Source organism: Balaenoptera ricei, chromosome 11 (genome assembly GCF_028023285.1).
Source record: "Balaenoptera ricei isolate mBalRic1 chromosome 11, mBalRic1.hap2, whole genome shotgun sequence".
Classification (NCBI taxonomy): Eukaryota; Metazoa; Chordata; class Mammalia; order Artiodactyla; family Balaenopteridae; genus Balaenoptera; species Balaenoptera ricei.
Genome location: NC_082649.1, coordinates 70783657 through 70807599, shown reverse-complemented (window position 1 = coordinate 70807599; position 23943 = coordinate 70783657). Strand labels below are relative to the sequence as shown.

Sequence of the window (23943 nt, the reverse complement as noted above, 5' to 3'; positions counted from 1 at the left end):
TTTTATCTTCTCCAGCAAGGATGGACAGCTCATTTTGAGAGTTAAAGGAACAGGCCAACAAAGGTAAATCTCTGATTCCTCTTATGTCATATTAATGAACAGTTTCTCCCTCAGCTTCTGCATAAGATCGTGGCAACCCCTCATTTCTGGAAGTAACTTTCACAGGCACCCTCTCTATAAGCTTCTTAGATGGTCATTCACTTTTGGCAGAGTTTCTTCCCTTCCGCCACCGCCCCCCCCACCCCCACCAAATGCAATGTTTTAAAGTTTTTGAGAGGGAATCACTGACAAATACATAGATTTACCGATGGGGGACCTTTGGAGGTAGATGTATATGACACTGATAACCTCCTCCTCTTTGTTAATTGTGGAAGTTCCAAGAGACTCCTCCTCGTCTTTTGCCTTCTCTTTCTACTGTTGGAAAAGTGGATGTCACATCAACACAAAAAGATGCTGAAAACCAAAGTAGAGTGGTCGCTGGGTCTGTGAGCAGTTCGAGGAACAGAGAGATATCATCATCAAAGGTTTGTAGGAGTCTATGTTGGATTTTTTTAAGCTTTATTATAAAGCCTTTTGGTTGTAAATCCTGCATATATTGTGAAGTTTTGTATTAAAACATCTTAGCCCTGCTTTTTGCCAGACACTGGAAAGCGCAAATTTGTGATTCTCAACAGAAGCTTTGATTGAAACGGACAGATTCTATCGTTTCAGGGCTGGTCACTTCCAGTTAATTAAGGAGACCAAGTGGATTCTGAATGTAGGAAATGCAGAATTCCCTATTTGCCCTTCCAAAGATGAGCTCTTCCTAGAAATGAGGGCTGTGATCATCCTAGCTAGGAGTTGTAAGCCTGATGTGAACTGGTTTCAAGTGGACACTCCTTTAAAGACCTGTGCAGGGCCTTTCCTGTAGTGCTGGATGATATGTCATGCATTGTAGGTATTATAAGAACAGTGAATAGGAATGGAAGTAACTGACTTTCTTTAAAAGGACCGACCATTATCAGCAAGAGAGAGGAGGCGACTAAAGCAGTCACAGGAAGAGATCTCCCCCTCAGGTAAAGTTGTTCTCTTTCCTTCATCTATTGGAGGTTATTGGTATGGCTCATGGACATAGCATTGGTACTGATTGTGAGGTGTTAAGAATTTCCAGCATCAGTAATCCATTTGGGAAACCAATTTAGAAGAATTTTTGAAATTTCCTAGTCAAGCCTTTTAAAAAATTGGCATAGTATTGGATCTGGAACTTGTGTTATTAGAGAAAGAGGACTCTAAAAAGAGAGCAAGAGAGCTTTGAGTGACAGTAACTCCTGGGAGATTTCAGACAGGAAAGCAGTCAGGCGAATGTTTAGTTTGTTTCCGTGTTCAGAGTCTGTTGGTCAGAGAAGTGCTCTCTTCTCAGGAACAGAGAGAGGAAGCCAGGAGATGGTACTGCCCTGGGCTGAGGGCTGTGATCATTCCTATTACTATTATCTAAAGACAACATATTCTAGCAGTTTCCATTTATTGAATGCTGACAATGTCTCAAACATTATGCTAAGTATTTTAAGGGCATTATCTCATTTCATATTTTGCAGCGGAGGAGACTGAGGGTCAGAGGGGTTAAGTAACTTGCCCAAGGTCACAGGGCTGGTAGACCTAGACCTGAGATTTGAACTGAGGTGTCAGACACCAGAGTGATGATGACTATGCTGTCTGAGTTCCTTCTAGGCTGGCCCTTGCTGGGGTATCTTCCATAAACAGTGCAAAGCCCTCTTCTATTGAGGCCAGCCCACCATAAACAACTGCTGGGGGTTGTCACTTTTTCAGGCCCTTCAGTGAGGAGTCCAGCGGGGCCAGGGAAACCACAAGAGGAAGGCCACCCTACCCCTGCTCAATGGTTGTCTTCTGACTACAGCGTTGCTCAGGTACATTACATAGTCCTAAGGTAAAAGGTAGACATGTCTACATCTGGCAAGCCTAGTAATGGTAAACCTCGTAAATGCCAGCTCTATTTATTCCTGGGACAGCACTGACTTAAGTTACACTTTTCACACTTCCTCTGATAAGAAAAAGAACTGGTCAATAATAATTAAAAGGATTTTGTTTTCTTCATTAAGGGAATGGACTTTTCAGGCACTCTTGTAAACAACTGGCAGCCTAGTTAATATCTTTCTTAGGAAGTCTTTTAAACAAGACTTCCAAAAGGCTTCCACTAGGCAACACTTTGCTTAGTCTGTTGTGTTAATAATATACCAAACGACCTGGCCAGATTTTAGTGTTTGTGTCAAAGTACCTTACCTTTCGACCCAGGGATAATGTAGGGGCACCATTTGGTGGCTAAATAGATAATTGCAAGGTTTTAACCACGTTCACTTTTTTGTATAATAATACCCTGGGAATAATTATTCAGTTTTCTGTATTCCAGTTTTTGACATCATTTCTAGGAGCATATAATTACTTTTTTTAAAAAAGAAACTTCCTGCCCTTGAAAGTAATGAAGATATTTTTCCTTTAACAATAGTGTGTGATTTAGTTGTTTCACTAATTAAGATGATCCTCTTTATTTTCCAAAGTTGTAACATTTGTGTGTAATTATATCAGGTAATCCTTTAAAGCATTTAACAATGAGTATCATGGGTGAGCAAACTGAGGTTACTTTTTATTTAGGTGGCATTCTGTCTAGTTTAAAGTGCCAACATTCCTTATGGTACCAGCCCTCTGCTTAGAAGTTCAAACACCAGAACTGTTTGTCTGCTCTCCTCTGGAAAGGAAATTTCTTCATAGCTGAGACTTTCCAGGACCTTATAAAACTTCACTTTGATGTTCCTCAGGCTTCATTTATGAACTTCATGGGTGAACTGGGACATTATTTGGTAAAGTAACTTCAATTTTTATATCCATAGTTCTCCTGTTAAATTGGACCTAGGTGCACATTGTGTCTAGGCATTGCATCTAAGACTGTTTCATGTATTACATTCTGGTTGTGTTGTCATGTGGAATTTTATTTTTCCAAACATTAATAGGAAAGGAAACTCACCCATTGTCTCTCTGAGGATGAGTTAAGTTCTTCTACAAGTTCAACTGATAAATCAAATGGGAATTCAAAGGAAGGGTAAGTTCTTATTTTTCTATCTCCTTTCATAAGCTATTTCTGTTTGAATTAATTTTATCCTAATTTAATTTTATTTTTTTACTTTTAAAAAAATTTTATTGAAGTATAGTTGCTTTACAATGTTGTATTAATTTCTGCTGTACAGCAAAGTGACTCAGTTATACATATATTCTTTTTCATATTCTGTTCCATTATGGTTTATCACAGGATATTGAATAGAGTTCCCTGGGCTATACAGTAGGACCTTGCTGTTTATCCGTCCTATAAATAATAGTTTGCATCTGCTGATCCCACACTCCCAATACTTCCCTCCCCCACCCCCAGCCCCCTTGGAAACCACAAGTCTGTTCCCATGTCTTTGAGTCTGTTTCTATTTCACAGATATATTTGTTTGTGTTATACTTTAGATTTCACAAATAAGTGATATCATATGGTATTTGTCTTTCTCTTTCTGACTTACTTCGCTTAGTATGATAACCTCTAGGTCCATCCATGTTGCTGCGAATGGCATGATTTCATTCTTTTTAGTGGCTGAGTAATAGTCCATTGTATGTATGTGTATATATATGTATGTGTGTGTATGTGTATCTATCTATCTGTCTATCTCACATCTTTATCCATTCATCTGTCAATGGACATTTAGGTTGTTTCCATGTCTTCGTTATTGTAGATAGTGCTGCTATGAACATAGGGGTGCATGTATCTTTTCGAATTATAGTTTTGTCTGGGTATATGCCTAGGAGTGGAATTGCTGGATCACATGGCAACTCTGTTTTTAGTTTTCTGAGGAACCTCCATACTGTTTTCCATAATGGCTGCACCAATTTACATTCCCACCAACAGTGTAGGAGGGTTCCCTTTTCTCCACATCCTCTCCAGCATTTATTATTTGTAGACTTTTTAATGATGGCCATTCTGACCCATGTAAGGTGGTACCTCATTGTAGTTTTGATTTGCATTTCTCTAATAATTAGTGATGTTGAGCATCTTTTCATGTGCCTATTGGCCATCTTTATGTCTTCTTTGGAGAAATGTCTGTTTAGGTCTTCTGCCCATTTTTTGATTGGGTTGTTTTTTGTTGTTGTTGTTATTGAATTGTATGAGCTGTTTATATATTTTGGAAATTAATCCCTTGTCAGTTGCATTGTTTGCAAATATTTTCTCCCAGTCTGTAGGTTATCTTTTCATTTTTTGTTTTATGGTTTCCGTTGCTGTGCAAAAGCTTATAAGCTTGATTAGGTCCCATTTGTTCATGAATTAATTTTAAATGTACATTTATAGTAGCATTCAGACCTGTAGAACTGTCATTGATAATGTTGTAAATGGTTTTTGGTATATGCAAGAGCTAAAATTCTCTTTTAATGAACACATCTGATTTTCAGTCAGAATTCTTATAAAATGTCTTCTTAGATCTGTGGGTTTATAGTTTTCATTGGTGGAAACAGTTTCGCCATTATTTCTTCAAGTATGTTTTTGGACCCCCTCCTGCCCTCCTAAGGATTCTGATTACATGTATATTAGATTGCTTAAAGTTATCCCACAGGTCACTAATCGTATTGTTTTTTTTTTTTAGTCTTTTTTTCTCTGTTCTTTTTTTTTTTTTCTGGCCACACCGCGTGGCTTGTGGGATCTTAGTTCCCCGACCAGGGATTGAAGCCATGCCCTCGGCAGTGAAAGTGTGGAGTCCTAACCACAGCACTGCCAGGGAATTCCCATCTGTTCCATTTTTTGTAGATTCTATTGCTGTATCTTTGAGTTCACTAATCTTTTCTCCTGCAGTATCTAATTTGTTAATCCCATCCCACATATTCAACACATTGTACTTATCATTTGTAGTTCAATTTGGGTCCTTTTTATATCTTCATTGCCTCTCCTTAACATGTTGGTGTTTCCTCTACCTTGGTCATATGGAATATATTTTTAATAACCATTTTAATGTCCTTATTTACTAATTCTGTCACTTGTATCACTTCTGGATCTATTTCTATTAACTGATTTTTTTCTCCTCATAATTGTGTGCTATTTTCCTGCTTTGCATGTCTGGTATTTTTGACGTGATGCCAGACATTGTCAATTTATCCCATTAAGTGCTGATATTTTTATATTTCTTTAAATATTCTTGAACTTTGTACTTGGATATAGTTAAATTACTTAGAAATAGTTGGGTGGAATTTATACACAAAATCTGGGACCTTGTCTTTCTCATTCTCTCCTTTCCAAGATTCTTCTCTCACTTTCTAGTGGCAGTGGTGGTCTCGAGCTCTGTCCTTTGGTTTTGCAGGCAAGAAAGACTGTGGGTTTTCTGTTGTACTTTAGCTGCCTATGGCTTGCCTTTAGACTAAAGGTGTTGACTCTCCTCCATAATCTGCTTGCAAATTTTGTACATTCTTCATTGCCTTCACATAGTTGATTTTTGTATTTTGTCCAGAGTTTATACTTATTTGTGGAAGGGTTCTGTCTTATTTGTGGAAGGGTTCTGTAGGAGCGTACTTGCTCATTGGAAAGCAGAACTTCCTAAAGGTTGTTTTGTATCTAATTTCTAATGAAAAATTCTCATGAAGCCAATTAATAACAAGAGAATTTTTTCTTTTTCAGGAAAGGTCATACAAATGAAATGAGTGACTTGGTACAATTGATGACACAGACCCTGAAGTTGGACTCTAAAGAGAGCTATGAAGATCTCCCGGTACCAGAGCCAGTGTCAGAATTTAAACTTCATCGGAAGTATCGGGACACGCTGATACTTCATGGGAAAGTTGCAGAGGGGGCCGAGGAACTCCATTTTAAAGAGCTACCTTCAGGTGGTCAGTTTATTGTTTTACACCAAGCTGGAGAGCATATGTTTACTGGAGAAATGTATCAAACTAAGGAGCTTAATGCTTGCAAATTTTTTTGGTTTTTTAAATTATTTCATTTGGATATCTCCATAAAAAAATATATCTTATTTTATGTAACAGTTGTATTCCTGAAAAGTTGAATGAAAATTGATTTTTAAAAATAAATGTAAATAAATACATGTTTGGAATTTTTCATGTGGACTTTCTTCAAATTAGACAATTTGTAGTTTTTAGATTTAGGAGATGGTGATGAGACATGAAGCGTAAGTTCATATATACATTTTAGTCATTAAAAATACATGAACTCTTAAACTAAACTCTTGTCAAAGTGAAAAGAATCTTAACATGACAAGATTACCAGGAAAAAAAAGAAAAAAAAAATTGTGTTCTTCTTGCTGCGGTGGTGAAAGTGTTTACTTTTTCCCTGTTGTTGTTATTGCTTTTTAGCTATCGTGCCAGGTTCTGAAAAAATCAGAAGAATAGTTGAAGTCTTGAGAGCTGATGTAATTCGGGGCCTGGGGATTCAGCTTTTAGAGCAGGTGTATGATATTTTGGAAGAGGAGGATGAATTGGAGAGAGAGGTGAGTGTTCCATTAGCTGTGTCAGCTGCTTATGCTATGGAATTTTTTTAATGGCCTTTTGAAATATAATTAACATACCATACATTTTACCCATTTAAAATATACAATTCAGTGGTTTTTAATATGTTCACAGAGTTGTACAACCATCACCACATCAATGTTAGAACATTTAATTATCCCCAAAAGAAACCCTGTACCCACTGTCCCTCCCCATTGTCCTATAGGCCTTTCACCCCTAAGCAACTACTAATATTTCTGTCTCTATATCTGCCTATTCTGGACATTTCATTTAAATACAGTTGTACAAAACTATGTGGTCCTTTGTGACAGATATCTTTCATTTAGCGTATGTTTTTTAGATTCATCCATGTTGTAGGGCACGTCATGTACTTCATTCTTTTATATGGCTGAATAGTATTCCATTGTATGGCTATACCACATTTTGTTTATCTATTCACCAGCTGATAAACAGGTTGTTTCCACTTTTTAAAAAATTAGTTAATTTATTTATTTATTTTTGGCTGCGTGGGGTGTTCATTGCTGCGCACGGGCTTTCTCTAGTTGTGGAGAGCGGGGGCTACTCTTCGTTGCGGTACACAGGCTTCTCATTCTGGTGGCTTCTCTTATTGTGGAGCATGGGCTCTAGGCGTGTGGGCTTCAGTAGGTGTGGCACACGGGCTCAGTTGTTGTGGCTTACGGGCTCCAGAGCGCAGGCTCAGTAGTTGTGGTGCACAGGCTTAGTTGCTCCGCGGCGTATGGGATCTTCCTGGATCAGGGCTCGAACCTGTGTCCCCTGCATTGACAGGCGGATTCTTAAGCACTGCACCAACAGGGAAGCCCTGCTAAGTGTTTTTATGATGAAAAGGTGTTGGGTTTGTCAAATGCTTTCTATTTAGATGATCATGTGGCTTTTGTTTTTTATTCTGTTGATATGGTGTGTTGCATTAATTGGTTTTTGGATGTTAAATCATCCTTGTATTCCTGAGATAAATCCCACTTGGTCATCGTGTATACTGCTTCTTATATGTTGCTAGAGTCATGTTTCTAGTATTTTGTTGAGCGTTTTTGTGTCTGTGTTCACATGAGATATTGGTCTTCAGTTTTCTTTTCTTGTGATATTTTTATTGGTTTTGTTATCAGGGTAATACTGGCCTCAGAATGAGTTGGGGAGTTTCCCTCATCTTTTTTGGGAAGAATTAGTGAAGAACTGGTATTAATTCTTCTTGAAATGTTTGCTAGAATTCACCAATGAAGGCATCTGGGTGGACCTGAGCTTTTCTTTGTGGGTAGTTTTTTGATAATAAATTCCATGTCTTTACTTACTATATTCAGATTATTTGTTCTTCTCTTTCTAAAATTTGTGTCTTTCTAGGAATTTGTCCTTTTCAACTAAGTTATCTAATTGGCATACAATTTTTTTTTGAATTTTTGAATTTTATTTTATTTAATTTTTTATACAGCAGGTTCTTATTAGTCATCAATTTTATACACATCAGTGTATACATGTTAATCCCAATCGCCCAATTCATCACACCACCACCCCGACCCCCCTGCCGCTTTCCCCCCTTGGTGTCCATACGTTTGTTCTCTACATCTGTGTCTCAATTTCTGCCCTGCAAACCGGTTCATCTATACCATTTTTCTAGGTTCCACATATATGCATTAATATACGATATTTGTTTTTCTCTTTCTGACTTACTTCACTCTGTAGGACAGTCTCTAGATCCATCCACGTCTCAACAAATGACCCAATTTCGTTCCTTTTTATGGCTGAGTAATATTCCATTGTATATATGTACCACAACTTCTTTATCCAGTCATCTGTCGATGGGCATTTAGGTTGATTTCATGACCTGGCTATTGTAAATAGTGCTGCAATGAACATTGGGGTGCATGTGTCTTTTTGAATTATGTTTTCCTCTGGGTATATGCCCAGTAGTGGGATTGCTGGATCATATGGTAATTCTATTTTTAGTTTTTTAAGGAACCTCCCTACTGTTCTCCATAGTGGCTGCATCAATTTACATTCCCACCGACAGTGCAAGAGGCTTCCCTTTTCTCCACACCCTCTCCAGCATTTGTTGTTTGTAGATTTTCTGATGTTGCCCATTCTAACTGGGGTGAGGTGATACCTCATTGTAGTTTTGATTTGCATTTCTCTAATAATTAGTGGTGTTGAGTAGCTTTTCATGTGCTTCTTGGCCATCTGTACGTCTTCTTTGGAGAAATGTCTATTTAGGTCTTCTGCCCATTTTTGGATTGGGTTGTTTGTTTTTTTAATATTGAGCTGCATGAGCTGTTTATATACTTTGGAGATTAATCTTTTGTCCGTTGATTCGTTTGCAAATATTTTCTCCCATTCTGAGGGTTGTCTTTTCGTCTTGTTTATGGTTTCCTTTGCTGTGCAAAAGCTTTGAAGTATCATTAGGTCCCATTTGTTTATTTTTCTTTTTATTTCCATTACTCTAGGAGGTGGATCAAAAAAGATCTTGCTGTGATTTATGTCAAAGAGTGTTCTTCCTATGTTTTCCTCTAAGAGTTTTATAGTGTCCGGTCTTACATTTAGGTCTTTAATCCATTTTGAGGTTATTTTTGTGTATGGTGTTAGGGAGTATTCTAATTTCATTCTTTTACATGTAGCTGTCCAGTTTTCCCAGCACCACTTATTGAAGAGGCTGTCTTTTCTCCATTGTACATCCTTGCCTCTTTTGTCATAGATTAGTTGACCATAGGTGTGTGGGTTTATCTCTGGGCTTTCTATCCTGTTCCATTGATCTGTATTTCTGTTTTTGTGCCAGTACCATATTGTCTTGATTACTGTAGCTTTGTAGTATAGTCTGAAGTCAGGGAGTCTGATTCTTCCAACTCCGTTTTTTTCCCTCAAGACTGCTTTGGCTATTTGGGGTCTTTTGTGTCTCCATACAAATGTTAAGATTTTTTTGTTCTAGTTCCGTAAAAAATGCCATTGGTAATTTGATAGGGATTGCATTGAATCTGTAGATTGCTTTGGATAGTATAGTCATTTTCACAATGTTGATTCTTCCAATCCAAGAACATGGTATATCTCTCCATCTGTTGGTATCATCTTTAATTTCTTTCAACAGTGTCTTATAGTTTTCTGCATACAGGTCTTTTGTCTCCCTAGGTAGGTTTATTCCTAGGTATTTTATTCTTTTTGTTGCAGTGGCAAATGGGAGTGTTTCCTTAATTTCTCTTTCAGAGTTTTCATCATTAGTGTATAGGAATGCAAGAGATTTCTGTGCATTAATTTTGTATCCTGCAACTTTACCAAATTCATTGATTAGCTCTAGTAGTTTTCTGGTGGCATCTTTAGGATTCTCTATGTATAGTATCATGTCATCTGCAAACAGGAACAGTTTTACTTCTTCTTTTCCAATTTGTATTCCTTTTATTTCTTTTTCTTCTCTGATTGCTGACACTAGGACTTCCAAAACTGTGTTGAATAATAGCGGTGAAAGTGGATATCCTTCTCTTGTTCCTGATCTTAGAGGAAATGCTTTCAGTTTTCCACTATTGAGAATGATGTTTGCTGTGGGTTTGTCATATACGGCCTTTATTATGTTGAGGTAGGTTCCCTCTATGCCCATTTTCTGGAGAGTTTTTATCATAAATGGGTGTTGAATTTTGTCAGAAGCTTTTTCTGCATCTATTGAGATGATCATATGGTTTTTATTCTTCAATTTGTTAATATGGTGTATCACATTGATTGATTTGTGTATATTGAAGAATCCTTGCATCCCTGGGATAAATCCCACTTGATCATGGTGTGTGATCCTTTTAATGTGTTGTTGGATTCTGTTTGCTAGTATTTTGTTGAGGATTTTTGCATCTATATTCATCAGTGATATTGGTCTGTAATTTTCTTTTTTTGTAGTATCTTTGTCTGGTTTTGGTATCAGGGTGATGGTGGCCTCATAGAATGAATTTGGGAGTGTTTCTTCCTCTGCAATTTTTTGGAAGAGTTTGAGAAGGATAGGTGTTAGCTCTTCTCTAAATGTTTGGTAGAATTCACCTGTGAAGCCATCTGGTCCTGGACTTTTGTTTGTTGGAAGATTTTTAATCACAGTTTCAATTTCATCACTTGTGATTGGTCTGTTCATATTTTCTATTTCTTCTTGGTTCAGTCTTGGAAGGTTATACCTTTCTACGAATTTGTCCATTTCTTCCAGGTTGTCCATTTTATTGGCATAGAGTTGCTTGTAGTAGTCTATTAGGATGCTTTGTATTTCTGCGGTGTCTGTTGTAACTTCTCCTTTTTCATTTCTAATTTTATTGATTTGAGTCCTCTCCCTCTTTTTCTTGATGAGTCTGGCTAATGGTTTATCAATTTTGTTTATCTTCTCAAAGAACCAGCTTTTAGTTTTATTGATCTTTGCTATTGTTTTCTTTGTTTCTATTTCATTTATTTCTGCTCTGATCTTTATGATTTCTTTCCTTCTGCTAACTTTGGGTTTTGTTTGTTCTTTCTCTAGTTCCTTTAGGTGTAATGTTAGATTGTTTACTTGAGATTTTTCTTGTTTCTTGAGGTAGGCTTGTATAGCTATAAACTTCCCTCTTAGAACTGCTTTTGCTACATCCCATAGGTTTTGGATCGTTGTGTTTTCGTTGTCATTTGTCTCTAGGTATTTTTTGATTTCCTTTTTGATTTCTTCAGTGACCTCTTGGTTATTTAGTAACGTATTGTTGAGCCTCCATGTTTGTGTTTTTTACGATTTTTTCCCTGTAATTCATTTCTAATCTCATTGCGTTGTGGTCAGAAAAGATGCTTGATATGATTTCAGTTTTCTTAAATTTACTGAGGCTTGATTTGTGACCCAAGATGTGATCTATCCTGGAGAATGTTCCATGCGCGCTTGAGAAGAAAGTGTAATCTGCTGTTTTTGGATGGAATGTCCTATAAATATCAATTAAATCTATCTGGTCTATTGTGTCATTTAAAGCTTCTGTTTCCTTATTTATTTTCATTTTGGATGATCTGTCCATTGGTGTAAGTGAGGTGTTAAAGTCCCCCACTGTTACTGTGTTACTGTTGATTTCCTCTTTTATAGCTGTTAGCAGTTGCTTTATGTATTGAGGTGCTCCTATGTTGGGTGCATATATTTTTATAATTGTTATATCTTCTTCTTGGGTTGATCCCTTGGTCATTATGTAGTGTCCTTCCTTGTCTCTTGTAGCATTCTTTATTTGAAAGTCTATTTTGTCTGATATGAGTATTGCTACTCCAGCTTTCTTTTGATTTCCATTTGCATGGAATATCTTTTTCCATCATCTCACTTTCAGTCTGTATGTGTCCCTAGGTGTGAAGTGGGTCTCTTGGAGACAGCATATATATGGGTCTTGTTTTTGTATCCATTCAGCAAGCCTGTGTCTTTTGGTTGGAGCATTTAATCCATTCACGTTTAAGGTAATTATCGATATGTATGTTCCTATGACCATTTTCTTAATTGTTTTGGGTTTGTTTTTGTAGGTCCTTTTCTTCTCTTGTGTTTCCCACTTAGAGAAGTTCCTTTAGCATTTGTTGTAGAGCTGGTTTGGTGGTGCTGAATTCTCTTAGCTTTTGCTTGTCTGTAAAGCTTTTGATTTCTCCATCGAGCCTGAATGAGATCCTTGTCGGGTAGAGTAATCTTGGTTGTAGGTTCTTCCCTTTCATCACTTTAAGTATATCATGCCACTCCCTTCTGGCTTGTAGAGTTTTTGCTGAGAAATCAGCTGTTAACCTTATGGGAGTTCCCTTGTTTGTTATTTGTCATTTTTCCCTTGCTGTTTTCAATAATTTTTCTTTGTCTTTAATTTTTGCCAATTTGATTACTATGTGTCTCGGCGTGTTTCTCCTTGGGTTTATCCTGTATGGGACTCTCTGCGTTTCCTGGACTTGGGTGGCTATTTCCTTTCCCATGTTAGGGAAGTTTTCGACTGTAATCTCTTCAAATATTTTCTCGGGTTCTTTCTCTCTCTCTTCTCCTTCTGGGACCCCTATAATGTGAATGTTGTTGCATTTAATGTTATCCCAGAGGTCTCTTAGGCTGTCTTCATTTCTTTTCATCCTTTTTTCTTTATTCTGTTCCACAACAGTGAATTCCACCATTCTGTCTTCCAGGTCACTTATCCGTTCTTCTGCCTCAGTTATTCTGCTATTGATTCCTTCTAGTGTAGTTTTCATTTCAGATATTGTGTTGTTCATCTCTGTTTGTTTGTTCTTTAATTCTTCTAGGTCTTTGTTAAACATTTCTGACATCTTCTCGATCTTTGCCTCCATACTTTTTCCGAGGTCCTGGATCATCTTCACTATCATTATTCTGAATTCTTTTTCTGGAAGGTTGCCTATCTCTATTTCATTTAGTTGTTTTTCTGCGGTTTTGTCTTGTTCCTTCATCTGGTACATAGCCCTCTGCCTTTTCATCTTGTCTATCTTTCTGTGAATGTGGTTTTTGTTCCACAGGCTGCAGGATTGTAGTTCTTCTTGCTTCTGCTCTCTGCCCTCTGGTGGATGAGGCTTTCTAAGAGGCTTCTGCAAGTTTCCTGATGGGAGGGACCGGTGGTGGGTAGAGCTGGCTGTTGCTCTGGTGGGCAGAGCTCAGTAAAACTTTTATCCACTTTACTGCTGATGGGTGGGGCTGGGTTCTCTCCCTGTTGGTTGTTTGGCCTGAGGCAACCCAACACTGGAGCCTACCTGGGCTCTTTAGTGGGGCTAATGGCAGACTCTGGGAGGGCTCATGCCAAGGAGTACTTCCCAGAACTTCTGCTGCCAGTGTCCTTGTCCCCACGGTGATCCACAGCCACCCCCCGCCTCTGCAGGAGACTCTCCAACACTAGCAGGTAGGTCTGGTTCAGTCTCCCCCGGGGTCACTGCTCCTTCCCCTGGGTCCCGATGCACACACTACTTTGTGTGTGCCCTCCAAGAGTGGAGTCTCTGTTGCCCCCAGTCCTGTCAAAGTCCTGCAATCAATTCCCACTAGGCTTCAAAGTCTGATTCTCTAGGAATTCCTCCTCCTGTTGCCGGACCCCCAGGTTGGGAAGCCTGACATGGGGCTCAGAACCTTCAGTCGAGTGGGTGGACTTCTGTGGTATAAGTGTTCTCCAGTCTGTGCGTCACCCACCCAGCAGTTATGGGATTTGATTTTACTGTGATTGTGCCCCTCCTACCATCTCACTTTGGCTTCTCCTTTGTCTTTTGGTGTGGGGTATCTTTTTTGGTGAGTTCCAGTGTCTTCCTGTCAATGATTGTCCAGCAGCTAGTTGTGATTCTGGTGTTATCACAAGAGGGAGTGAGAGCACAGCCTTCTACTCTGCCATCTTGGTTCAGGGCCCACACACTGGCATACAATTATTAATAGAAATTCTTTTTAATATTTTTTATTTCTGTAAGGTTGGTTGTTTAGGAGTGTATTGTTTAATTTCCACATATATTTGCACAAATATATTACATTTTTCTACTTTATAGGTTCAACAGTGTATTATATACATGCTGGTTTTTCAAATTACAGTAAAATACACATAACTTCAAATTTAGCATTTTAACCATTTTTAAGTATTTGGTTCAGTGGCCTTAAGTATGTTTACATTATTGTGCAAACATCACCACCATCCATCTCCAGAACTTTTTGCATTTTGCAAAACTGAAACTCTGTACCAATTAAACAAAAACTCCCCACTTACGCCTCCTACCAGCTCCTGGTAACCACCATTCTAATTTCTGTGTGTATGAATGTAACTACTCTAAGCCTTGATACAAAGCCTAAACACAGCATCTAGGAAAAGTAAAACTCGCCTGTAAAGAAAACTTCAGGCCCAGATGGCTTTGCTGGTGAATTCTTCCAATCATCTAAGGAAGAAATAACACAAATCCTACACAAATTCTTTAGAAAACAGAAAAAGAAGGGACATTTCCCATTTCTCCCCATAAGACCAGAACAACCGTGATACCAAAACCCAACAAGGACACTACATGAAAAAAACAAAGACCAGTATCTCTCATGAACACCTTAATCATCTAGTATTTTGTTGAAGATTTTTGCATCAGTGGTCATAAGGGATATTAGTCTATATTTTTCTTTTCCTATAGTGTCCCTCTTTGGCCCTAGCACCAGCAATGCTGGCCTCATAAATGAGCCAGGAAGTGCTCCTTCCTCATTAACTCTCTGAAGAGTTTGAGAAGGATTGGTATCAGTTCCTGTCCAAATGTTTGGCAGAATTCACCAGCAAAGGTCCAGGGCCTTTGCTTGTTAGGAGGTTTAGATTACTGATTCATTCTCCTTGCTAGTTATGGGGATATTCAGATTTTCTATTTCTTCATGATTCAGTTTTGGTAGGTTTTATATTTCTTGGAATTTGTCCATTTTGTCAAGGTTATGCAACTTGTTGGTGTACAATTGTTCATAGTACTTTCTTAGAATCCTTTTTATTTCTTTTTATTAGAGTGGCAGTAACGTCCCAAATCCATTTCAGATTTTAGTATTTTGAGTTTTTTTTTTCTTAGTATAGCTAAAGGTTTGTCCATTTTGCTCATCTTTCTGAAGAACCAACATTTGCTTTTATTGATTTTTTTCTATTTTTCTGTTCTCAATTATATTCATCTCAGCTATAATCTTATTATTTCCTTCCTTCTGCTAGTTTTAGGTTTAATTTGTTCTTTTTTCTATTTCTTTAGGCTGCAAAGTTATGTTGTTGACTTGAAATCATTTTTCTTTTTTTAAAAAAAATATTTATTTATTTATTTGGTTGTGTCAGGTCTTAGTTGCGACACAGTGGGATATTCACTGCCACATGTGGGATCTTCCTTGTGGCATGCGGGATCTTTAGTTGCGGCATGTGAACTCTTAGTTGCAACATGTGAGATCTAGTTCCCTGACCAGGGATTGAACCCAGGCCCCCTGCATTGGGAGTGCAGAGTCTTAGCCACTGGACTACCAGGGAAGTCCCAAAATCTTTTTTCTTTTTTAACATAAGCATTTAGAGCTATAAATTACCCCCTTAGCACTGCTTTTGCTGCATCTCATAAGTTTTGGTATGTTGTTCTCATTTTCATTTGTCTCTCAATATCTTAAATTTCCCTTGTGATTTCTTCTTTGGTGCATTGGAGTGTGTTATTTAATTTCCATAAATGTGTGAATATTCTAGTTTCCTTCTGTCATTGATTTCTAACTTCATCCTGTTGTGGTCAGAGAAGATACTTTGTATGTTCTGTTTAATCTATTGAGACTTAGTTTGTGGCCTAATATATATATCTCTTCTGGAAAATGTTTCATGTGCACTTGAGAAGGATGTGTATCCTATTATTGTTGGGTAGAGTGTTCCCTATATGTCTGTTAGATCTAGTTAGTTTTTGCATTGTTCAACTCCTCTGTTTTCATATCTTCTGTCTGGTTGTCCTATCCGTTATTGAGAGTGTGAAGTTTCCAACTATTATTTGTAGAACTGTCTATTTTTTCCTTTAATTCTGTCAAATTTAGCGTCAAATATTTTGATGATCTGTTATTAGGTGCATAAATGTTTATAATTATTATATCTTCCTGCCGTATTGATCCTTTTGTTAATGTATAATGTTATTGTGTCTTGTAACCTTTTTTGTCTTCAAGTCTGTTTTGTCTGATATTAGTATAGTCACCCCTGCTCTCTTTTGGTTACTATTTGCATGGGATATCTTTTTCAATCCTTTCACTTTCAATCTGTTTTGGATCTAAAGTCTCTTGTAGAAAGCATATAGTTTTTTAAAAAATTAATTAATTAATTAATTATATTTTTGGCTGCATTGGGTCTTCGTTGCTATGCGCGGGCTTTCTCTAGTTGCGACGAGTGGGGGTTGCTCTTCGTTGAGGTGTGTGGGCTTCTCATTGCGGTGGCTTCTCTTGTTGTGGAGCACGGGCTTTAGGCGCACGGGCTTCAGTAGTTGTGGCACACAGGCTCAGTAGTTGCGGCTCACAGGCTCTAGAGCCCCGGCTCAGTAGTTGTGGCACACGGGCTTTGTTGCTCCGCGGCATGTGGGATCTGCCCGGACCAGGACTTGAACCGTGTCCCCTGCATTGGCAGGCGGATTCTTAACCACTGCACCACCAGGGAAGCCCCAGAAAGCATAGTTTTGTTAACAATTCTGCCAATTTCCATCTTTGTGATTGGAGAGTTTAATTCGTTTACACTCAAGCAATTACTGATAAGGAGGAACTTCCATTATTTTGCTGTTTGTTTTCTATATGCTTTATAGCTTTTTCTGTCCCTAATACCCTGTATTACTGCCCTCTTTTATGTTTAGTACTTCTTTTTTTTTGTAGTGAAACATTTTAATTCCCTTTTCATTTCCTTTAGTGTATATTCTATAACTATTTTCTTTGAGGTTACCATGGAGATTACATTTAGCATCCTAGTTTTAATACTCAAATCTGAATTTATACCAGCTTAACTTAAAAAATCTGCTGCTTTAAAGCTCTGTCTTCACCCCTTTTGGTTATTGATGTCACAGAATTACATCTTTATGTTTTGTGTAACGAAAAACATAAACTAGTAATTGGTTTTTTTTTTTTAATGCATTAGTCTCTTAAATTTTGAAGAAAACAAAATGTGGAACAAACCAAAGTTACATTAGTACTAGACTAATAACTTTTTAGACTAAATTTTTTTTTAGTGTATTAGTGTCTTAAATCATGTAGAAAATAAAAAATGGAATTACAAACCATTGTTATAATACTAGCTTTGATAATTGCCCATGTATTTACCTTTACTGAGACCTTTATTTCTTCATACAGCTTTGTGTTATTGTCTAGTATGCTTTCATATCTACCTGCATGACTTCCTTTGGTATTTCTTGCAGGGCAGGTCTAGTGGTAATAAACTTCTTCATCATTTATCTGGGAATGTCTTAAGTTCTCCCCCACCCAGTTTTATTGAGAAATAATTGATATGTAACACTGTCTTAGTTTAAGGTATACAACATAATGATTTGATATATGTATATACTTTGAAATGATTACCACAATAAGTTTAGTTAGCATCTATCATCTGTCATAAATTTTTTTTTCTTGTGATGAGAACTTTTAAGATCTACTATTAGCAACTTCCAAATGTACAATAGAGTACAATTAACTATAGTTACCATGCTGTATATTATACCCCCAAAACTCACCAGAAGTTTCTATGTTTTTACCACCTTTACCCATTTCCTTCACCCCCACTCCCCACCTCTGGCAACCACCAGTCTGTGTCTCTTTCTATGAGTTTGGTTTTTTTCAGATTCTGCATGTAACTGAGTTCATACAGTATTTGGCTTTCTCTTTCTGACTTATTTCACTTAGCATAATACCTTCAAGGTCCATCCATGTTGTTGCAGATGGTAAGATTTCCTTCTTTTTTCTTTCACTTTTGCAGGACATTTTTGCCAGATACAGGATTCTTGGTTGACAGTTTCTTTCACTTTGAAAATATCATCCCACTGCCTTTTGGCTTCCAAAGTTTCTGATAAGAAATCTGCTTATTATCTTACTGAGGAATCCCTTGCACGTGAAGAGTTGCTCCTTTCTTGTTGCTTTCAAGCTTGTCTTTGGCATTTGACAGTTTGATTATAATGTGTCTGAATGTGAACTCTTTGTGTTCATCCTACTTGGAGTTTGTTGAGATTCTTTGATGTTTATATTCATGTCTTTCATCAAACTTGGGAAGTTTCTGGCTATTATTTCTTTAAATAATTTCACTTCCTCTTTCTCTCTTCTTCTGGGACTCCCACAATACCTATGTTAGTCCCTTTAAACCCCTTGGAAGTTGCTTCAGCTGGAGACTATGGTGTTTGTAACAATGTTAATGAGCGTTGCAACAGTGGTTGCCTGCCTCTGTGTCTGTCCCTCTGTGATGAGAAGCAGCAATCAGCTGTCAGTACAGAGATCCCTAGTACTTGGAAGACAAGATTCTTATTGCCTACCCTACCCTGGCTCCTATAAGCTATCTACAGGCTGCTCCAGGAATGTTGGACAGCTACCTGCCTTTAGGTAGGGGGGTGCTAAGAGCTGAAATTGACTGGAATTAACCAAAATTTACCATCCAAGCCTTCCTCTGAATGTTTCAAGCCTTTAAGAGACTCCAGAGTTCCAAAATAGTTACATCTGGCAGATTCTGCCAGTGCAATTTTTGTCCATGTGAGGAGATAGATTCCTGGTGCTTCTTCCTCCTCCACCATCTTCTATACATATTGTATTATACAATGCTTTTAAAATCAGTTCAGAGAAGAAAAGGAGAAGCAATTTGTATTTATATTGTTTTTATTTACATAATTACCTTCATCAGTGCTTTTCGTGTTTTCATGTAAATTGGAATTATTGCCTGGGGTCTCTTGCTTTCAGCCAGATGAGCTTCCTTTAGTAGTTCTTGCAAGGCAAGTCTGCTAGTCACAAATTCTGTTTATGCTTATCTGGGAATATCTTTATTTTGCCTTCATTTTTTTTTTTTTTAGTTAATTAATTAATTTATTATTATTATTTTTTTTATATTTATTTTTGGCTGTGTTGGGTCTTCGTTTCTTTGCGAGGGCTTCCTCTAGTTGCGGCAAGCGGGGGCCACTCTTCATCGCGGTGCGCGGGCCTCTCACTGTCGCGGCCTCTCTTGTTGCGGAGCACAGGCTCCAGACGCGCAGGCTCAGTAATTGTGGCTCACGGGCCTAGTTGCTCCGCGGCATGTGGGATCTTCCCAGGCCAGGGCTCGAACCTGTGTGCCCTGCATTGGCAGGCAGATTCTCAACCACTGCACCACCAGGGAAGCCCTTGCCTTCATTTTTGAAAGATAGCCTTACTGGATATGCGATTCTTAGTTGACAGTTTTTTCTTTGAGTACTTTGAATATGTTATCCCACTGCCTTCTGGCCTTCATTGTTTATGGTAAGTCAGCTGTTAATGTTATTGGGGTTCTCTTGTAAGTACTGAGTCATTTTTCTCTTGCTGCTTTCAAGATTTTCTCCTTGCCTTTGGCTTTCAGCACTTTTACTTTGTTGTCGTTGTTGGAATATTGCTTTTTATTATTTTTTTAAATTTATTTTTTCTTATTGAGATAACATTGGTTTATAACATTATATAAGTTGCATGTGTACAACCTTACATTTTGACTTCTGTATACATTACAGCATCAGGACTTTTACTTTAATGTGTCCATGTGTGGATCTCTTTGAGATGATCCTGCTTAGAGTTCATTGAGATTCCTGGATGTGTAGATTGTTTTTTTTAAAATTTGGGAAGTTTTCAGCCAATATTCTTCAAATATTTTTTCTGCTTCTTTTCTCTCTCCTCTTCTTCTGGTACTCCCATTATACATGTGCTGTTGTGCTTAATGGTGTCTTACATTTCTCTGAAACTGTTCATTTTTCTTCATTTTCTTTTCTCTCTGTTCTTTGGATTGCATAATCTCTGTTGATCTATCTCCAAGCTCACTTATTCTCTATGCCAGTTAAAATATACTGTTTAGTCTCCCAGGTGAATTTTTTCATTTGTTATTGCACTTTTCAACTCCAGAACTTCCATTTGGTTTTTTAATGCCTTCTTTCTCTTCCTCAGTATTCTCTGTTTGATGTGACATTGTCATCATACCTTTCTTTACTTCTGTAATCATGGTTTCCTTTAGTTCTGTGAACATGCTCATAATACCTACTTTGATGTTTTTGTCTGTTAAATCCAACATCTGGTTGCTCTCACAGGCAGTTTCTCTTGCCTGCTTATTCTAGTGTATGTGTCATACTATTCTATTTATTTGCATGTCTCATAACTTTTTGTTGGAAACTAGACATTTTAGATAATAAATGGTTACAAGTCTGAGTATTGGCCTCCAGTGGTGGGGGGTTGTTATTGTTATTTGCTTGTTTATTTGTTTAGTGATTGGCTGGATTATATTAGTAAAGTCTATGAACCCCTTACCCTGGTCCCCACAATGTAAAGCCTCTGATGTTGCCCCTAGGGTACAGCCTTGGGTATGTTCACAACTACCTTGGAATGACAGTGGGTTTGGCAGAGCTCTCTTTATTTAGTTAGTTATTTATTTTGGCTGCACTGGGTCTTAGTTGCAGCATGCGGACTTCTTAGTTGTGGCATGCGGACTTCTTAGTTGGCGGCATGAGAATTCTTAGTTGCGGCACACATGCAGGATCTAGTTCCCCGACCCCGGGGATCAAACCCAGACCCCCTGCCTTGGAAGCATGGCGTCTTACCCACCGGACCATCAGGGAAGTCGCTGGCAGAGCTCTCTTGATGCTGCCTTTCCCAGACCTCACCCAGATGTTTTTTGGTTGCCAGCCGATCGCTTTTATTGTTCTCAGTAATGCCCTGGGGCTATATTGCTCCATAGGCTGATCCAATCAAAGCTGAGCTCCTTTGAAGAGGTAGTTCCCAAGCTTAGTGTTTGAGATTTGTTCTGAACCCAGGGCCCCTCCAGCTTCTTGGTTCTTTTAAAGTAGCTGGCGTACAGTTTAGCCTATATATCCAATGCACCTAGTACTAATCTGCTCCCAGTTGCCTTTCACCACTACCTCCAGTTTTTGAGAGCACCCTTAGGCTTGAATTCTCCACACTCTGTTCCAAATGAAGTCGGTTCATTAAAGACTTGGTGCTTATTTTATGTCTTGCTTCTACCCCCAGGCAAAATCTGGGAGCACAGCTCGGGAGCTGGGAGTGGGAACAGTAGCTTGCGTGTCTCTGAGTGATAACCCCCACTTAGGAAGCTCAGAGGGGGTGAGAGGCAGTAGCATCTGGTCTTCTTGGCATGCTTCACCCAGCATGCAAACTTCACTTTATGGTCTAGGGCAAAGGTGATTAGGGTCCCTGTATTTTCAGTGGCCCTGTGCCCAAGATAGAGCCTCTATCCTACATGTCTGAGCTGGGCATAAAAAAGAAGCTACCACCTCTTGGCTACACTCTCCCAAAGCTTACTGTCACCATCAGGTATTGGGGGCAGGATGAAATATGCCGATGTCCTGCCCCTCCCAGGAAGATAGCCTTCCAACTAGGAGTTAGGGGGAAAGAAGTTTCTTGACTTCACCAGTGTAGTGAAGTTTTTGTCTCACTGAGCTGGAGTGGGGAGGGAGACATTTCATTTTAATTCAATTCACCGACCCTCATTGTTCTTAGTAGCTTTACTGTTTTTAACTGAGTTTTAGTAGATTTTCTTGAAAAAAAAAAAGGGTCCCTATTTGCTATATGCCCTTATGACCATTTCCAGAGACTTTAAATGGTTGGTTTTTTAAATATTTTCACCAGTTTCACTGAAGAGGGGTCTGCAGAGCTTCTCACGCTGTCATGCTGGATGTGGAACCAATTAGGATTACATTTTATTTTTATTTTAAAATTTATTTATTTTATTTATTTATTTTTGGCTGCATGGGGTCTTTGTTGCTGTGCGCAGGCTTTCTCTAGTTTCAGTGAGCGGGGGCTATTCTCCGTTGTGGTGTGTGGGCTTCTCATTGTGGTGGCTTCTTTTGTTGCGGAGCATGGGCTCTAGGCGCAGTCTTCAGTAGTTGTGGCTCGCAGGCTCTAGAGTGCAGCTTCAGTACTTGTGGCACATGGGCTTAGTTGCTCCGCGGCATGTGGGATCTTCCCGGACCAGGGCTTGAACCTGTGTCCCCTGTATTGGCAAGAGGATTCTTAACCACTGTGCCACCAGGGAAGCCCCAGGATTACATTTTAGATTTAGTTGTTATGTCTCCTTTAATCTGGAACAGTTACTGAGTCTTTGTTTTTCATGACCTTGACGTTTTTGAAGAGTATAGGCCATGTGTTTTATAACATGCCCCTCAGATTGTGTGTGTTTGATGTTTCCTCATGAATACATCCAGATTATGCATTTTTGGTAGGAATACCACCGAGGTGATGTTGTGTCCTTCTCAGTTCATTGTATCAGGAAGTGCATGACATCTGTTTAACATATTATTAAATGTTATTTCAATTTCAGGCATTTCTTTCAACAGACATACTTTGAGTATCAAATAGTTTTTTTTTTTTTTTTTGATTACTAGTCAGTTTGAATTTTATGTTAATTGGTTGTATTATTTTGTAAATGCCTTTACTGAGTTATCTATGGGATTGATTTTGTTTTATCAATTCTAATATTCTGGTTTTTTTGCCTTCAATTAATTTATTTTCTCCATTTCATGTGTGTGATATGCAATGGAATGTCTAGGTTTCTGATAAGGATAACAGGTGTTTGGTGGCTTTTTTTTTTTTTAATTTTTATTGGAGTATAGTTGCTTTACAATCTAATATTTTAATATTGCTGTGTTTTATTGATTTTAAGAGCTCTTTATACATTAATGGTATTAATTCTTTGGCATGTAGCAAATATTTTCCTTAGTTTATTGTTTGCTCTTTAATTTCTTATGACTATTTTTTGGTATCTTGACATTTAAAATTTTTATGTAAACAGAACTATTAGTATTCTCCCATAAGGTTTCTGCTCTTGGTGTCATGCTTAGAATAGCCCTTTTAAGGTTACGGAAATATTTTTTTCTACTATATACTGATTTTTTTTTTTTTTATGTTTCCCAAATAGGTACTTTTGCGGGAGCACATGGGTGAAAAATATGTGACTTACAATGTGAAAGCTCGCCAGTTAAAATTTTTTGAAGATAATGTAAAATTTTGATAATTTACCTAATCTGCTGCCAGAATGAAACCATTTTCAAAGGTTTTTGGCTTAAACAAAAACAAATAAACCTATAATAATGACTGGAGGCCATTCACCATCCTTATATTTTGTTGGGCCTTTTTTTACTAGAAAAAAATTGGACAGAGTAATATGAAGCAAGCTTATTACAAAAGAAAAAAACCTTTGGCTATCTTATTCTCTTTATGAGGGAAAATCTGTTGTACGATGTTTATTTGGTTACTGTTTACTGAGCCTTAAACCAACTTGATATCTAGAACTATTTTTTTTTAAGGTACTTATTAGCTTGAATACAGGGATATAACATACTGGATTGGAAGTTTTATATTATACTATAGTGACTAAAGCAATAGGAGAAATAAATGACATATATCCAGTGATACTACTTTTTACTGTTAATAACCTTAAGTAGAAGTTGATAAATTATTTTTTTTATAATTCTGGGAGTAGATTTAAAGATATGGCATTATATATAGTACTTGAGCATTGAATTCCTTTTTTTGCATATTGATGGATGTTTAACATTTTATTTCCATTTAATATGGACCTCATTTCAGGGTATACAAGAATTGAAACTAGGAGTTATTTTGGGCTAGTAAATCAATATGTTTTTACATACTGGCTTTTTTTTTCTTTTTCTTTTTAAGATTTATTTTTCCATCAGCAAAAACATTCCTTAAACGCTAATTCCTTTTCTAATTCAGCAGTTTTTAAGTAAAGTCCAGATCCTTTTAGTTATGTTGGACATATTTGTCTCCTGAAATTTGTCTTCTTATACATCAAGATATTGTCTTCCCAT

The 23943-nt window shown here is 37.7% G+C and overlaps 1 protein-coding gene across 3 annotated transcripts in view; it reads left to right on the top strand.

The window, feature by feature from the left end:
• Positions 1-23521, top strand: part of NEK4 (NIMA related kinase 4) — a 36327-nt gene extending 12806 nt beyond the window's left edge. The window contains exons 8-14 of one of the 3 annotated variants that reach the window (XM_059939900.1): positions 375-524; positions 989-1055; positions 1807-1904; positions 3003-3091; positions 5687-5895; positions 6376-6509; positions 23031-23521. In XM_059939900.1, coding sequence (XP_059795883.1) covers positions 375-524; positions 989-1055; positions 1807-1904; positions 3003-3091; positions 5687-5895; positions 6376-6509; positions 23031-23123 — 840 coding nt within the window. In that variant the 3' untranslated portion in view covers positions 23124-23521. The remainder of the gene's footprint in view (positions 1-374; positions 525-988; positions 1056-1806; positions 1905-3002; positions 3092-5686; positions 5896-6375; positions 6510-23030) is intronic. The other 2 variants (XM_059939898.1, XM_059939899.1) reach the window with 2 other exon arrangements.
• Positions 23522-23943: the final 422 nt, after the last annotated feature.